General features: G+C 33.2%; 3 protein-coding genes across 3 annotated transcripts; all 3 read right to left on the bottom strand.

Moving 5' to 3' along the window:
- Positions 1–6437: 6437 nt before the first annotated feature.
- LOC140451093 (uncharacterized) lies at positions 6438–6986 on the bottom strand. Its single transcript, XM_072544818.1, has one exon. It carries the CDS (start codon positions 6984–6986, stop codon positions 6438–6440), a length of 549 nt encoding a protein of 182 aa, XP_072400919.1.
- Positions 6987–7549: 563 nt separating this feature from the next.
- Positions 7550–7927, bottom strand: LOC140451094 (uncharacterized). Its single transcript, XM_072544819.1, has one exon. The coding sequence runs from the start codon at positions 7925–7927 to the stop codon at positions 7550–7552; it is 378 nt and encodes a 125-aa protein (XP_072400920.1).
- A 1029-nt stretch (positions 7928–8956) lies between these two features.
- Positions 8957–9952, bottom strand: LOC140451095 (uncharacterized). The gene has a single exon (XM_072544820.1). The coding sequence runs from the start codon at positions 9950–9952 to the stop codon at positions 8957–8959; it is 996 nt and encodes a 331-aa protein (XP_072400921.1).
- Positions 9953–18312: the final 8360 nt, after the last annotated feature.

The following is an 18312-nucleotide window of genomic DNA, read 5'->3' on the forward strand; positions in this document are numbered from 1 at the left end:
TTTTTCTTTAAAATAGTTACAGATAAAAGGTCTAAATTCGTGAGGGATTGTTATTGCAAATTTTTGATTTGGTCTAAGGATATTTTGGAAGGTATTTGCTATTTCTGTTTTCCAATTATTTGTCAAAGTGACAGTGTAGCGGTGTTTGTTAAAAATTCTTTTGTATTTAATTTCAAAATTATTTGACTCTGGTTTAAAAATAATTTGGTTTGAGGATAAATTAATTGGTTCAGGTGAAATCTCTATTCCAGTGATAGGGTTCTCAACTGATGTATGTTGTGTATTAGTACTGTTTTGTAAGTTGTCAAAATCGGCAAGGAAATCGTCTATGTCGAAATTGTCGGGTGGTTCAGCACATTCTGAATTCGGGGGTTCAGCACATTCTGAACTCGAGCTTAGGGCATTTATTTGGACTCGGCTAAGAGCATCAGCAACTTGATTCTCTTTGCCTTTTTTATATTTAACTTCAAAATCATATTCTTCTAGTTTAAGTCTCCATCGGGCTAATCTAGAAGTGGGGTCTTTAATTTTGTAGATCCATACGAGAGGATTGTGATCTGTTTCTACAGTGAATTTTTGGTTGTATAAATACATACGGAAGTGTTTACAAGAATCTAGTATGGCTAAAAGTTCTTTTTCAATAGTGAAGTAGTTTTGTTCTGCGGAATTTAGAGTTCGAGAATAGTAGGCAATAGGGTGATTATTTTGAGATAATACTGATCCTATAGCTATATTAGAGGCGTCTGTAGTCAGTACAAAAGGCTTTTCGAAGTCTGGATATTGTAAGACTGGAGAATTAGTTAACAATTGTTTGCATTTTGCAAAACATTCTAAATAATTTGGATTTGTGGGGTCGATAGTTGCTCCTTTTCGAGTACATCTCGAAAATGGGGACGTTATTTTTGCAAAGTTGGGTATGAATCTTCGGTAGTAACCGATTAAACCAAGAAATGATTTAATTTCTTTTACTGTTTTTGGTAGAGGATATTTTTGAATAGCTTCGATTTTTGCTGGGTTAGGTTTGATTCCTTCGGTTGTCACTACGTGACCTAAGAAATAAACTTCTTTGTGAGAAACTCAGATTTATCTAACTGAATTTTTAAAATATTTTTTCTGAAAGTGTCAAAAATAGTCGCAATATGAACTAAGTGTTCTTGCAGTGACTTGAAAAAATAATGACATCGTCCATGTAGACGAAGCAAAACTTATGAATAAAGGGCCTAAGAATATTGTCCATTAACCTTTCGAATGTTGCTGGGCTATTCTTTAAACCAAAAGGCATACGTAAAAATTCATAGTGACCATGCGGAACTGAAAAGGCTGTTTTTCGAATAGAATCCGGATGAACTTCAATCTGATGGTAACCTTGAGCTAAATCTAATGTTGTGAAATAACTGGCTTTTCCTAAGTTATCCAGTATCTCATCTATCTGAGGAAGTGGGTAGCGATCACTTTCAGTATGATCATTGAGCTTCCTGTAATCAATTACTTATCTAAATTTTTTCTGACCTGAGGCATCAGCTTTTTTTGGTACTATCCAAACTGGAGCTGAGTACGGCGAAATTGACGGTCGAATTATCTTATTATCTAATAAATTATTTATTTGTTTTTTTATTTCTTCCTGCATTGCTTTGGAATGCCGAAATCCCTTTACATATATCGGATTTTCATCCTTCGTTTTAATTTCGTGTCTAACAGCTGACGTGAAAGGTAAATTTTTGTTTTCGTCGTAAAATACGTCTTTATATTTTTTGCAAAGATTTATAATTTTATACTTTTCTTCGGTATTTAAGTGCGAAGTACGGATTTTATTTTCATTAAAATGCGTCGTCGGAATTTTTACTATATTATAATTACAAAAGTTCTCAACTTCAATTCTCTTATTAAATTTCATAGGCATAGGTAAGTCGATAGTGTGTATAAAACCGTTTTTTGCAACGTGAATAGAATGGGGAATTTTGATACCTTGAAAGTGTCTTTCGTGCAATAAAACTTCACCATTATGAACGCTTACTGGAATTTTTTGGTATAAAGTTTCAAATGGAATGCTAACATGAGGATTGTCAAAGGTTAAAGTATGAGTTGCGTAGCTAATTGTGGCGTGGAATCTTTTCAGATCGTAAGTTCCAAGGAGGATATCAAAGTGCTGACTAAAGTCGGCGACTTTTACGTCGAATGTTTGTGGAATTCCATATTCTAGGAATAGTGGCGTCTTAATATTTAAGTCGTGCTTGGAAGTAATTTTCATTGACGTTAGCGAAAAAGGTTTTCTATAAATATGATTTTTATAAAATAGTTTGAGAGCTCGCGGATTTAAAATTGAATGGGAACCGCCGGTATCGATTAAAACGCGTAGATGTGTTTTGGGTGTAACGAAGCAGGGTAACCCAGGGGAACTTTCAATATTATGTAGGTTTATACAGGGGTGGAGGATCGTCTAACGGGATGGCTTGAAAATCCCGATGATTTTCATCATGCAACTCGGGCTCTTGTTCGGATTCGTAATTTTCGAAATCATTTTCGAAATATTGGGTATCATTTGAGTCTATGTGAAAATTGTGGCTTCTATTAGTTGTAATTGTCATGGGCTGATGGTTTCTGGTTGTGGTAGTTTGAACACCGCTCATTGGAGTAGCAAAATTTGGTTGGGGTCGAGGAGCTTTATATTTATTTAATCTTTGTTGGTTGTTTTTCGGAACATTGTTTCGTTGGAAGGATTGAGTTTGTTCGTGAGAACTGAAATTTTGTCTCTGAGGAAAATTATAGTTCTGTTGTGGAGTGAAGTTAAAATTGGGCTCTGTGTTGTGAGTTGAAGGTCTCACATAATTTGAATGCGTGGGTTGGAAGTTTGAGTATGTGGGTTGGAAGTTTGTGGATCTTTGATTATTCGAAGATTGATAGGATTTATTTTTGAGTGGGGCCTTTTTGTTTTGTTGGCTCTTAAGGAAGTTCATGTATTGTTGTTGATTTTTGTGGTTATCGTAGGCAATACACTTTTGAAGGGTTTCTTCTAGGGAATTTAATTCAAAATGCGATAAGTATTCGCAATAAGGCTCGTTGATTCCGGTACAGAAAGTTTTGAGGGCAATGTTTTTGAAGTATGGAGTTTTAAAAGTTACTGTCGCGGGATTATCGTTTAGGGTGATGTGTTGGAGTAAATCGTTCAGATTTGTAGTTATTCTCTGATGATAATTGTCGTAGGATTCACTATGTTTTTGGACGGTGGTGGATAGTTGTGTTACTAATATGTCTTCGGAACGTCTGTCTCCGTATTTAGTTAATAACGCTGGACGAATTTCTGTCCAATTGGTTTTATTAGAATAGTTTAAGAAATTTCTAGGTTCTCCTTTAATTCGAGATACGATATGGGAATTTAAGATAAATTCTTGGGACGGATTTAAATCTTGGGTGCCTAAGAAAACTATTAAATTATCTACTGCTTTGATAAAGGTGGAGAGGTTGTCTCCAGAAGAGAATTCGGGCAGAGTTGAGCAAAGGCTAGCAATATCGCTATTGGTCATCGGCATTTTGGAACGTAATTTAGATGCAGGCTTAGATTTAGAGGTTTGTAGATTTCTTTTTATTTTTAGATTTAAATTGTCGAATAGTAAACTTAAATATTCTATACTATTTTGGGAAATATCATTCAATGTACTCATAAAATATATGCAAACATGAAAAAATATAAATGCAAGTATATATAAAAAATTCGTTGAAGTAAAATGTTATAAATAATATAAATTCAATAAATAATAAATTCAATGTGAATGTTTAAGAATTCAATTAAAATAATAAATGCTCATAAACAATGGTAAAGAAAGGAAAAACTTACGCAAGGATGATCGTGTTTGATTTCCAATACATTTTTCTCTTTTACCAGGTTCTTCAGGATTTCATTAAACTAATGTAGACCAGGAAACGACTATGTTTCTGTATGAAATATCCTGTTCGCAGCGCCAGAAATGTTTCTTCAACGTTGAGTTTCCCAAAAAAAATCTTTATTTCGAAAATAAAAGTTACAATTTTGAGAAATACTACAAACTACTACATTTAATGATTTAAACTTGACTATTGAAACATAATAATTACAATAATAATTAAAATATTGATGTCTTCCTATTTATAACGTCGGATATCGGAATCTGCTGATTCTTAATAGTAAGGGAGCTTATGGCTACATTTCTATATATATATATATATATATATATATATATATATATATATATATATATATATATATATATATTGTTATGATGTATTGTTTGTGAATGATGAGCAATGAGTATTTTTAATAATATAATATATAGGGTTTTTATCGCGGTTCTCAAAGAATTAGTTTGTAAGTACTTTTTTAAATTATCTTTATTATATCTATTATGAAACACACATATATATATCTAACCTAGCCAATGTAAATTTCAAATAAACTATCTTTAAATTTAAATTCTTATAAAACTAATTAAATTCTATAGACAATGTAAAATTTAAAAAAAAAACTATCTTCAAAATTGAAATTGTTATGACACTAACTAAATTATATTAACAAAATTTTGTACCTTTCTGCCACTGAATGCCTAAATGAACTGTTTTCCACTATATAGATTCTAATCACCACTCAATGTCTTCGTACTTCGGTTATCCTTGTTTTTGTGAAATTACTTTTTCCAATTATCAGCTTCCACCAATTTAAAATATATTTCTTCTTAAGCATTTATAAACCACCAAGCAAACCAGCAAACAGCATTTATATTTATTCTTCTTTTCAATATACCAATATCCAATCACCAAATATATTATATATTTATATTTATTCTTCTTTTCAATATACCAATATCCAATCACCAAATATATTATATAATTTTAATATTCAATTAATACTTCTTCCATTATCCAATCACCATTTATACATAACATAATTTTTAATCTTCAATAATATTTTCTTTATACTGTTTCTTAATCTTCATTTAACTCACTATATTGAACAATTGGACCTTCTGATTATCTTGAACTTACTGATTGACTGACTCTAACTAACTTCCATACTAAAACTGGCCATGTTGAATCCAAATCACCGGGTATTTATATCTTTTTCCATGTTCCAGAATCATCTCACAAGAAATCATATTCGATTTGTTCCATCTCTTACATGTCTGAATTTTCTGGAACAATCCATTTCGCAAACAAAGCCATCTCCGGTGATCTAGAGAATTCCTTACTTTTCTATCGAGAATTTTGTTGACATTTAGGCTTTTCAGATCAGAATATACACTTAAATCAGTAACTATATATAAATTAAACATTTTAAACTAACATATTATTATAACCCCACTTTATATTCCTAATTATTATTTAAAATGTCACTTGGAGAGTATGTATATCTGGTTGCCTAATCACATGGCTCACTTAAATATATTTACAACATTATGATTATAAAAAAAAAATACTTTTTATATGCTAATTTCTTAAAAATTCCCTCACATAAATAGTATATCTTTAGTATATAACTTATTTAAATAACCAAATACTTTTTATATCTAATATTATCTAGTATATAACTTATAAATTATTTTTAATCACTATTTTTCTTTCTCCTATATCATATCAATATATATATATATATATATATATATATATATATATATATATATATATATATATATATATATATATATATATATATATATATATATATATATATATATATATATAAGCATCGAGAAAAGGAGTACGACCGTCAATCCAATATAAACCAAGGAACACTCGAAGAGTGGTGGGTTTTTCGGTCAAAGTGGAGAAATAAAAGGCAAAGAAGGTGGCTACTTTATCTATTTATTGAAGACGTTTCGCTTCTTAATCAAGAAGCATCATCAGTTCATCTAAAAAGAACAATATGAAAAACCAAACATCCACGGAAAAGTTATTATAAGTTGGTTACCTTAAAAAGATATGTAGCAGTCAAAGATATAAAATGTGTAACGAAGCTTATGATACTGGACATTAAAAAATTGTTGTATAGACAATTAATTGAACTGAATACAGTTTACAAATTAACTCAACTTAGCACAGCAAAAGACATGTGGTAATAGTACATGTATATAAAAAAATATGTGAAAAAACTTAGTAAAAAACATTAATTTATAGAGAACCAAAAAGATCATATATGACTTGCAGGGCGCAGGCCCCCTCGAGCCTAATGAACAGCATCGCTGACTCGCCCACGCCGTCATATCTCTTTGATCCGCGGGCAACTATTCGGGAGCATATGATCCCTTACTCATTTCCTATCCATTTGGTCGGTCCCGCTACTCTTACAATTCAACAAGGGACATGAGTCGCGAGACAGGTCACCTCCTATGGACACACCCTATCAGCCATCAGGACGCGGCTTGTCGAATAGGATTTAACCCATCCTGGGAAGGCCGAACGGTGGATTTGGGCTATACCAAGTCCTGCGGCACGAACTCTCCAGAGCACGGGTTCACTGGTACATCTAATAAGTCTGGTTCAGGAATGGCAGTGAGCTGTCTTCCAACCAAAAAGTGTCCTGGAGTGAGTGCCTGTAAGTCCTCAGGATCAGAGGATAAAGGGATTAAAAGTCGAGAGTTGAGGATGGCTTCAATTTGGACTAGGATAGTGTAAAATTCCTCAAAAACCAAATTTGCATTATTTCCTACTACCCGTAGTAAATAAGATTTTGTAAATTTAATACCTGCCTCCCATATTCCACCAAAGTTTGGAGAATTTGCTGGAATAAAGTGCCATTTAATGCCTTCTAATGACAAATAGTTTGATATTTTGTTAGAATTTGAATTTAAAAATTGAATTATTTCTTTAAATTTCCAATTCGTTCCCACAAAGTTAGACCCATTGTCTGAAAATATCTCTGATTGTCGTTCTTGACGGGCAATAAAACGCTTTAAAGCTGCAATAAATGCGTCACTGGTTAAATCGGTTACCAACTCTAAATGTACTGCACGAGCTGACATGCATACTAAAATGCAAATATATGACTTGTAAAGTTTAGCTCCCCTTGATCGTTTGTCCTTTAAAAAATAAGGTCCCGCATAATTAATACCCACATTAAAGAAGGGAACGTATTGGTTGACCCATATTGCAGGTAAGTTACCCATCAAATATTGATTTGATTTAGGATTGATTTTAAAACAAATGGTACATTTTCTAATGTTATCTTTACATAAGTTTCGACCTAATATTGTCCAATACCTTTCACGAATTGAGGACTGATTGATTTTGTGCACCACTATGAAATAACTTTTTATGTTCAGCCTTCAGAATTAACTTAGTTGTGATATGCTTGGATGGCAGAAGTATTGGGTGCTGCTTATCAAAAGTTGTCTCTGAATTCATTATACGTCCACCTACCCGTATTAGACCATCAATGTCCATGAATGGATTTAATGACAATAACTTGCTTTTATTATTAATTGGCTTTGAATTTTCGAGACTTACATATTCTTGTGTAAAACGATCCTTTTGCACAATTTTAAGTAAAGTGCTCATAGCACATTGTGTTTATTTGAGAGTGAGACTACCTACTACCTATTTCTCTTTGTTCCTTTGCTAGCTTGGTGTTTTTCATAAACCGAATGATATATGCCACAACTCTTTGTAGTCGTATTATAAAAGAAAACCTTTTAAATAAGTCAATGTTCACTTGCATTGTACATTCATTATTAACTGATAGGCTTATCACTGTGCGTTGCTCCGGTAAGTTGTCTCCTTGTATGACATCCTTTATTGACCATTGAGAAGAATCTGTTTCTAGCCACTGTGGGCCATGCCACCACAGTCGTGACCCAATGAGAATGTCTGTGGTGGTGCCACGTGATAATAAGTCAGCAGGATTGTCTGCTGACTTAACGTGATGCCACTGATTGGCATTTGTGAGTCCTTGAATTTCTCCCATTCTATTTGCCACAAATGTTTTCCACCTATTCGATGGAACTTGTATCCAGGATAGGGTGATTGTTGAGTCAGACCAAAAATAGTCTATCAAATTTTATTTCTAAGGAGTCCACTACCATCTGACAATTTAGCCAGTAATGCTGCACTGCACAATTTAAGTCTTGCTAGTGTTACCTGCTTTATGGGAGCTACCCTTGACTTAGCGCATATTAAATGTGAAGAAATGTGTTCTGCATCTGAGATACTGCATATATAGAGACAAGGTCCGTATGCCCTTTCTGAGGAAAATCCATGTAGTTCTGTCTAACTGTAATTTGAAAGTAGTATATGACTTGGTATGGTTAATTTGTTAAAGAAGTTGAGCCCATTTTTGAATTGTATCCATCTAATGTAAATATGTTGAGAAACAGTTTCATCTCAGGTCAGGTTGATCTTTCATTATTCCTGGATGATGAGTTTGCCTGTTATTATGATTGGTCCTACTAGTCCTAAGGGATCATACAATTGACATATTGTAGATAATATTAATCGTTTTGTGATTTTATTATGCTATGACATCTTACTACTGGAATAATAAAGAGAATCATTATATGCATTCCAATAAACACCAAGCGTTTTGTTCTGCTCATTTTCCCCTAGATTTTTTGAACTGGAATCCAATTCTTTGTTCATGTGGAATTGCTGTAATACATTTGAATTATTGCTCAACCATTTTCGAAGCTCGAAACCAGCTTCACCTAACAACTGACTAACATCATGGTGAATTTCTAGGTATGTCTTTAAATTATGATTAGCATTGCTGCGCCAAATTATTTGTTGTAATCTTCGTTGCTCTGGAGTTACTTGAATTTGGCGATACATTTTTGATATGTCCGCTGCTATAACAATCTGATGCTTTCGAAATATAAGTAAAATTGTGAATATATCCCTTTGAATGCTTGGTCCAATGAATTGTGCATCATTCAATTATAGGCCACCGTCTATATTTGCAGATCCATCAAATACAACACGAAGCTTTGTAGTTAAAGTTTTATTGTTGATTACAGCATGATGAGGTAAAAAAATAAATTGTGTCACCTTTGTTTTCCTTTACTTCGGTCATGTGTCCCAGTAATTCGTATTCAGACATGAAATTGACATATTCCCTCCTTAGTTCTGAATTTGTAAGTAATTTACGTTCTAATGAAAAAAATCTATTGATTGATGTTTGTTTTGATTCTCTCAATTTGGAAATCTGCTGATTAAATGGGGTATTTAGTATGAATCGACCTCTAACATGTCGTTTTGTAGTACTTTTAAAGTGATCCTCACAGTATTGTTCAGTCTGTGTTAATTTATTGACATCATGTATTTCTTTTATATTCCAAAAACGTGTTACTGAATCATCAGTGACCTCTGATGCATTCTTAATACTAAAATAATTGACAGTTGAGTTGGACCTACCTCTTGAAAGTAATAAATCTCCAGCAATGATCCATCCCAGTTGGGTTTTCTGTAAGGTGGGCATGTTTGGTCGCAATTTGATTTGACCTACTGCTAGTAATTGCCAGAATACATTTGATCCCAATAGTATGTCAATCTGACTTGATTGATTGAACTGTGGATCAGCTAATTTTAAATGACTTGGTATTTGTAAATGTTTTTTATTAAAAGATACTAAAGGTAATTTTTCAGTAATGACAGGTAATACTAGACATGTGATATTCATTTTGAAATTATTTATGCATGACATAACTTCATTGACTTGTTTATTAATGTTTGATAAGGATTGTCCAAGACCTTTAACTGCATAATTTACATCTGAAAATGTTATCCCTAATTTCTTACATAATTGTTCTGAAATGAAATGACTCTGAGATCCACTGTCTAACAGTGCTCGACATGTGTGTATGTTTTTTGAATCATATATATTTATTAAAGCTGTGGACAATAATGTTTGTAACGATACATAATGTGTGCTTTGAATTGAAGGATTAGCTACTGATGTTTTACTCTCATGTAATGATGGTGTGATGTTTGCCTGCATTCTGTCGTCATTTATATTATATAAATCTCTTGTTGAATTATATTAGGTAATTGTACCATATTCCGGCCTATTAAGACTTTTCTACCTTTGAGACAAAATTCTCAATTGTTAAAATAAATATATGGCTATGTCGTATAATGTTAACTCAAAAATAGAACTTTTATATTTAGAGTGCGGTGTTTTTTATAAAGAGTAACCTACATTTCATATCAAATTTAATGTTTTTAATGACCACTCCAATGTCTTTAATTACGTGCTATAATTTCGAGGACTACAGTAATTCCGTTCTAGTGGATACCTATTTCCGGCCTACGGTTAGGTGGTCAAATAAACTTGTGTAACTAGGAATAATAGCACTAGAAAATACAAGTAAAAGACGTAATAATAAAAAAATGAGATACACCTTGTTAGTTGAAATTAGTGACAAGGGTGTTACTAAAATAAGTTTAAAAAATATTACTTAGAAAATGTAATTAAGTATTAAGTACACAAAAAAAATTAAAATTAAACAGTTTGGAAATCCACAATAGACTACTTAATTTTAACTAATTATCGGCATCATCAACAGGTTGACCGCCTTGGCGGTCATCGCCGTGCATTGTTTAACAAAAGTAAAGGGTATATGACCGCCGATTTCGTTAAAAATGCATAGGCAACATGACCGCCTGGCCTGTATGGATATGTGAGTAAATATATTTACTTACATATGCGCTGTGTATTATATGTGTATACCACAAAAAAAAATGTACATTATAAGTAAAAAATCAATGATTTTAGATAGAAATAAGTAAGTTTTTATTGAAATAATTGAAAAATAACATGGTTTTAAAAGTCATTACATTTTTAAATGTTTGAAATTAAAACGTGGCAGACAAAAATGAGGATACCCCTGGCAGTCTGTGCAATATGTAGTAACTTTTTTTACTTTGTTTTTAGATATTTCTCCTGTAGTTTTTTTCTTGTAGCAACCTCTGCAGTATTTCCTTACAGAAGTAGCAATTCCATCTTTTTTTAGCAATGTATGATTTCGTAAAGTCTTTCTTGTAGTTGCTGGTGGCAGTGGTTCATCTTCAGCTTGTTCGACTTGATCATAAACGGGCCCACCTTTGACAAGTCAGATACAATTTCTTCTCTGAATTTAGTAATCGTCATGTTTGAATTAGAAAATGTCTTGAACACTATATAAGCGTTTACAATAGTTGTACCTAGCAGAAGTTCGATCGCGATTTTACGATACCATTTTAATGATCGACGCAAAGCGGAATTATAGCTGGACATCTGGTGGTCTGACAAATCGATTGATGATTTCCCAGCGTTGTAATCAATTATAGCATCCGGTTTTATTATGGGTCCTGAATGGCGTTCAATAAGTTGGCAACTATCAGTGTGCTTAGTAGACAAAATAAGAACATCGCGTTTATCATGCCACTTTATCACACATACACCTCTTGAATTTTCTTTGAAAAATGTTTCGCCCTTCTTCAATGTCTTATCCAAAACCTCCTTTGGGTTACCTCTACGATTTGATCTCAAAGTTCCAATCAAATGTGTACGGTTGTCTAGTAGACGATTAGCCAGTTCAAGGCTGGTGTAATAATTATCAGTAATGGCAGTTCGACCTGCATTCAGGAGGTTTCTTGACAAATTCATCACGACTTTATAAGTATAGCCTTTACCACAGCATAACTTAAATACTTTAACACCATATTTATGAGTTTTTTGAGGCATGTATTGCTTCATCACTAATCTTCCTTGAAAGGGAACAATACTTTCATCGATACAAAATACTTCTCCTGGAGTATATGTGTCTTGATATTTTCTTAAGAATAGGTCGACAAGTGGTTGAATTTTGTGCAGTGTATCTCCCTCTTTGCGTTCTTCATTATTTGAAAAGTGCCACATTCTGAGCAACAGCTCAAAGCGATTTCGACTCGTAGCAGTTGAAGCAACATCATTACGAAATAAGGGTTTTCTGCTCCAGTAATGTGATAGTGAAGGCATTTGAACTAATCCCATGTAACCCAGAAGATCGATGAAGTGATACATCTCCTTTTTATTCGTTGGTTGCCAGGCGTGTAACCTCGAATTCAGTGAAACGTCATTTCCTAACACTTGCTGTGTTGCATATAAATTGGTTTGATTGACTATCATATCCACTATTTCATTATCAAGAAATGCGTAAAAACAGGTTGACGGTGAAACTTGTTCTAAAAAAATAGCTGCTGCATAAATTGGGTTGAGCCCCCATGTCTCAGTAAAATCGAATTGTTGGTGATTACTAACAGGATTTGTCCATTCTGTTGGAACTGGGCTACTAATTGGTTGATCAATCACAAAATCGCCTCTATCAACCATTGGATCATTTCCAATCTCATTATTTTCTGGTAGTAACTCATCGTCGGACATATTGGTGACATCTCTAAGCGGCTCGGTTGTCAGTGGATTGATATTTACCCCATTACCAATACCTGATGGACCTGCTTGAGCTTCACAAGTATCAGTGGTTTTGTTTATATCAAACCGCATTTTCTTTTTATTTGGACTAATATTTTCATCATCGTCTGAATTAGATGATATGTCCATTTCTTCCGAACTTGAGGGTACATATAAATCTGTAGAATGAAATGAACCAAAGTCGTCATCTGTTTCTGACTCTGCTGAAATAAAACAATCTAACCTATATTTACAGAAAAACAATAAAATAATGCAGGTATTACCATCTGTTTGAGGCATTTCTCCAGCTAATTTCAATAGACGTAAAGTACGCCGATTTGTAAACATAATGTAGTTTTGCAATACAAGTACACACACAATAAAAAACAACGAGCCACACCCTTCCAATAATAGTCTACACTAACTAACTAGCTAAAACGCGCGAACTATTACCTTAGCATAAGGATAGAGGTGGCCGCTACAGCTGACCGCTCTGGCGTAGATAGGTTATTTTGTCCGCCTACGCCAGAGCGGTCATTTTAGCCGATTTTAAATTTTGGCCGTAATTTTTTTCTTTTAATTTATAACAAAATTTAGTTTGTGCCGAACTGTTTTTTAATACACCTTTCTAGTATAAATTACTTTGGCGCAACAGGAAAAATTAGAATTTTCAGCTTGGCAGTCAACCTGTTAAAGTCCGGAACAGAAAATACACCCCTTTTGTTGACTGGTATAGGACGTTTTATTTTCTTCAAGACATCCTCAGAGTTGTTAATTAGTATATCGTCCTTATCAGGCCAGCGCCAATTGGTTCCACTAAATGTCATTGTTTTGACCTTCTATTGTTTTGGATTTTTATTTATAACTGCCTTTACAATTCCTGGAAACCTTTCACCTTCCTATAAAATCACTACGTAATCTCCTATCTGGATTGCCTTAGGAAGAGGTTGGAGTGTGTGATTTTTTGTTTCGCAGTTATCATCTTTATTGTCTTGATCAGAAAAATTCTTTTCTCCTGCTGCTTGTTCTTTTTTTCTGTTTCCATTATTGGACAGTTTCTTTTGTTTTGCGCTTTTATTTTCCTATTTATATTTTCAATTATTAGTCGGTTTTCTTTCTCGATCTTCCTCAATGCTGCTTTTTCCAGTTTCCTTTTCTTTTCTTGTTCCACACGTCTTTGGTACTCTATGTATTCTGAACACGTCGCTACTGCTGGAGTTATTTTTCACTTGACCGTTTTTTTTATTTTGCTAGTAGAGGCAGTTTCTGGCCAATAGAATGCATTTTTAAACGGTGTAGAAAATTCTGACTTAGAATCATCTTCTGTCCCAATTGTTTGTTGATATGACTGAACTGCTATAGTTTCACTTTTTTCTGGTGTGAAATGTCTATCAGTTGTAATATTTTCAGGTATTGCTCCTTCTATGTCGCAGTTATTCTTACTAAGTGTGGTTTCAGTTTTTTCTGGTATTAAATGGGTACGTCTTGTAAGATCTTCAGGTATTAGTAGGTTATCAGATAGTGTCACCGATTGTTGTTGTGAGTCTGGTTTTGAACCAATATTTTTTGTTAAATTATTACCCTGGGAAGAATATTTCAAAAAACCATCCTTTTGTTAGTCAAACTGTATAAAATCCTCATCGTTGACGGCAGACCAATCCACATTAATGTCAGACAGGTTATCCATAAAGTTTGCTTCCAGCGTTGAGTTGCCCAACTCAAAATTATTATCGTTTGTATTTTCGCTTGTCGTTACACTGCTGTTGACTGTTTTCCAAAAAAGATACAAATTTGTATCCTTTACATCTCCTATCCACCCCCCATCGCATTTTTTAAATTCACGTATTTTCTCACTACCTGCCCACTCCTCTAAGTATTTGACTATTTGGTCCGAATTCTTGTTAGTTGAAGTTCCTGGGTAGGATTGTATCGGGAAGTTGGTAGATGGAGTGTTGACATTAGTGGTGTTATTAGAACTCGAAGATTTTATGAGCTTGCTATAATTTACGGCATCCGGATTGAAAGGAAATAATCCACAAGCACGAAATTCATGTTGTATAGTTTCAGGTTTTAAAGACTCTAAAATGCAGTCTTCTAATAGTGGACTAAATTCGCTACGTTTTAAACGTCGACCATTATTTTGCATTTGCCAGTCATGGACTTTTTTCCTCCACGCATTTTTGAGGCTGTGAAAAACTGCCACATCCATGGGTTGCAATATATGTGTGGAGTTGGGCAACAAGGCAATTAAAATAATGACATTGTCTCTACAAAATTCACTTAGAGGTAGCGACAGGTGGGAAGAGTGTCCATCCATGAATAGTATAACTGGTCTTTTAATATTTTGTTTCAATAAGTATGGATAAAAAACATTTGTGACGTATTCATAGAATGTTTGGCACGTCATCCAGCCACTATCCGATCTACCTAGTGCCCATGTGGAGGGATATTTCGATAATATATTTTGTGGAATCCTCTTGTACGGAAACAAAACGAAAATGTCTTCGAGAATTTCGACCAAATTATTATCTTGCAAGTAACTGTAAACGTTTGAAACCAAGCTCTAATCTTCTCTGCATTAGCACCAACCCTCGCTGTGGTAAGGGTTTGTGAGACTCTTTTAGTAATAGTTGAATTCCTTTTTAAAAATGCCTCATACCAATGTCTGCCTGGTAAACCATTTTTAAATTTGTGTGGACGATTTAGCTCTTTGGCCAGTTTTGAGACTGAATATAATAACTGATCTTTAGTAATCGGAAAGCCAATATCTGCTAAATGATGTACCCATTTTACTATAAGATTTTCTTCAGTTGTTGTTAGAATAGTTGGGGCTCCAGCAAATGATTGTTTTGTGTATTTTCTCTGTACTTTATCTAATAATGTCTGTTTGGGTATATTGTATAATTTCGAAGCTTTATACGCAGACATTGTTTTACTTTGGATAGATTCCAGGCCTTCGTTTAATAATTCCGGGGTGTACCTTTTTGATGGCATTTTATCTGGAAAAAATTACATATATAAGTCTCAAGTAGGTCCGTTTTTAAGAATAATATCATACCTACTACTTAATATAGTTAAGCTGTGTATAAATGTAATAATGGACAAAAGCTACATTACCATTTCAAATTGGGGTCTAAAGTACGTTTTTACGGTCATTTAATATTTTGTGAACCTTAACTAAATGTATTTTTCTAATTTAAAATAAAACCAATGAAATCAGTAATGTGTTTTGAAATGTCGTTTAAAAAAAACTAACAAAATTGATTACGTTTCTTAATTAAACCAAAAAAAAATACTTGTAAAAGATTACTATACGGCACGACTCTCATTAAGGAATAATTTAATAAGTACCATTATAAAACTCAAATAACAGTAAACAGACTGGTCAAATAGTGGCACGTAAATATCTCAACCAAACCGTTACACGTTTTAGTAGCACTAAAAAGCAATACTCTTACCCGTTAAGGTGATTATGAATAAAAAAATAATAATAATATTTAACCGTTCCCATCCGTAATTCCGTCCATAAGACGGAATAATGTACATGAGATGTAAAATGCGAACATAATTCCGTGCGTCATTAAAAAGACATTTTTTCAAGAAAATATTAATTACACGTAACGAAAGTAAAAATAATAATATCAGTAAGAAGGAAGACCCAGAAATAATTATTATCTCCTCAAATAAACAAATAAAAATGCCGACTGAAAAAACGAATTCATGGTATGACTTCGGTTAATTTTTGAGATATAACACAGTTTAGAATTCAAATAATAAGAAACTGATTGACAGAATATTAGTGCGTAATTATCTCAAGCAAACTTTTACGTTTCAATTTTCCCTTATAAACAAAATTTTGACTAATTCGGGTAATAAAGCGTTACAAACAAGTAATAACAGTTGACCCTTTTATTTCTTAATTCCGTCCGTAGAACGGAATAGCGTACATGACATACAGAATGCGAACATAATTCCGTGCGTTATTCAAAAGTAATTGTTTAATAAAATATTAAAAATTACCTAGTTATTGGTAATTTTTGTGGTTATTGAAAATATAGATATTACCTATAAAATCTTACCAACTTCTATTGAGGATTCGGATGACTCGTTAAACATAAAAAATAACACGTGGTGCTTATTCAACGATTCTGTGCATACTGGGTATTCATGACAAGTGAAGGTGCCAGCAGCCACGTGAAAAATAGCGGGAATTTTAATTACTGCTTTCAAAAGCATCATAGATTTGATTATAGTGTGTGAGTATCCCGCCTTTTCAAAATTTATCTTATTTTACGACTTTAAATGTAATGGACCGCAATTGTGTACTAGGCCGTAATATCGTGCAGTTACCTTTGTATTCTTTTAGCTAACTTAGAACTAACTCTATTATTTGAATTTTCTATGTACAATAGTGTGTTCTGACTTTTACCACACTTTCTACATTTGCTAGATTTGACAATTAGCTGAAAAATGTGATTTTCCCAGACAATTTAAGCAAAGTTTCATTTTTTAACTTCCTCTATTATTTTTTGAATACTTAGTTTAAGAAATGATTCAGATTGATATATTCCATGTGATTTGTTACAAAAGTGGCAATTAAATTTATTTGAACTTGTATATGCACTTACTTGTCTTTTAGGTGCATGTGCAGATAATTGTTTGTTTGATTTTTCTACTTTTGAAAAATACAATGTTTCTAAAATTTCACATTTTGTTTTTAAAAAATTATGCATGTTAGTCATTGTTGGAAGCTGCCCATTGTGCTCAAAGGACTCCCTATTGTGTTAATTATTAATCTATCCCAAGAATGTGTTTCTTCCCCTAACTGCTAAACCTGTAAGTCCAAAACGGAAATTTTTTCAGGGGAGACAAAAAACTTTGTGTAAATTTTTGTTTTAGCAAATAGAAAAAACCAAGATATACATTTGTTTAGATATAACATATTTGATATTTTAAGGTATTTCTAAGAAGTTATTTGATCTTATGATATATTTAATTCGACTTGCAGGTTTTTCCTATTTTTATTTAAATATTTTTGGGACTTACGGGATTTAATTACTCTAAGAGGTGGGTAAAAATTAATAATTAAAATTGAGTAAACTTAACTTATTTATTCCTCACATAAACGAACAAAACCCTAACTTAAAGATAATGCAAAAATTTAAATATATGCTATAAGGTTGTCATAAAACGAGTGATAACCAGCTGGAATACTTATCTTAAGAGATTGCAAATGTAAAAACTTTTCTCTTTTAATCGGTATAGGATTATTATATAAGTTCGGAAGTTCACTAAATTGACAGCATAACTCTTTTCTAGTAGACTTTGGAACTCGACTAAAAGCAAGGTCTTGGTAATCTTGGGTATGTCTCAGCTTGTAAGCTATTGATCCATCTGGTGAAAACTGCAATGCGCGAATGTCTGTAACATGAGGATCACCGACTCTTTTACCTGGACGCAAAGATTTTACAAACTGTAGTTTACGAAAGCCCTTAAAAAATTTGTGGTCTAAATAATGAACTGTATAAGGTCTTGGATTTTTACGTGCTGTCTTACAAATTTTAACGTGGTCAGCAGGTACGTTAATATTATTATGACGAAGTTTTCTTTCGATAGTAGAATGCATGGAATCTGCCTCCATCTGCGTGTGCCATTTATGAGAGAAACTTTTGCTCAATCGTAATTTCTGATTCCATACATAGGTTTAGAAAGGCGGTGGCTAGTGTTGAATTCCTATTCTGCGACGTACAACCATCACTGTAAATTATAATTTTTTGATCAGGATGATCTTTCGTGACATGATCTTTCAGAAAGCTGTAAATTATTGAGGCATAGTCATTGGCGCTGGTACCGCCAGCGGCCTTATGCCATAGGTAGCAATAGCCATCTTTAGTTTTCATATCGAAAAATGTTAGATTATGGTGTAT

The sequence above is a fragment of the Diabrotica undecimpunctata genome, chromosome 9 (assembly GCF_040954645.1).
Source record: "Diabrotica undecimpunctata isolate CICGRU chromosome 9, icDiaUnde3, whole genome shotgun sequence".
NCBI lineage: Eukaryota > Metazoa > Arthropoda > Insecta > Coleoptera > Chrysomelidae > Diabrotica > Diabrotica undecimpunctata.

Excerpts from the sequence above, each read along its gene's own strand:
- LOC140451093 (XM_072544818.1), bottom strand. The coding sequence starts at position 6,986 with ATGTCAGCTCGTGCAGTACATTTAGAGTTGGTAACCGATTTAACCAGT.
- LOC140451094 (XM_072544819.1), bottom strand. The coding sequence starts at position 7,927 with ATGGGAGAAATTCAAGGACTCACAAATGCCAATCAGTGGCATCACGTT.
- LOC140451095 (XM_072544820.1), bottom strand. The coding sequence starts at position 9,952 with ATGCAGGCAAACATCACACCATCATTACATGAGAGTAAAACATCAGTA.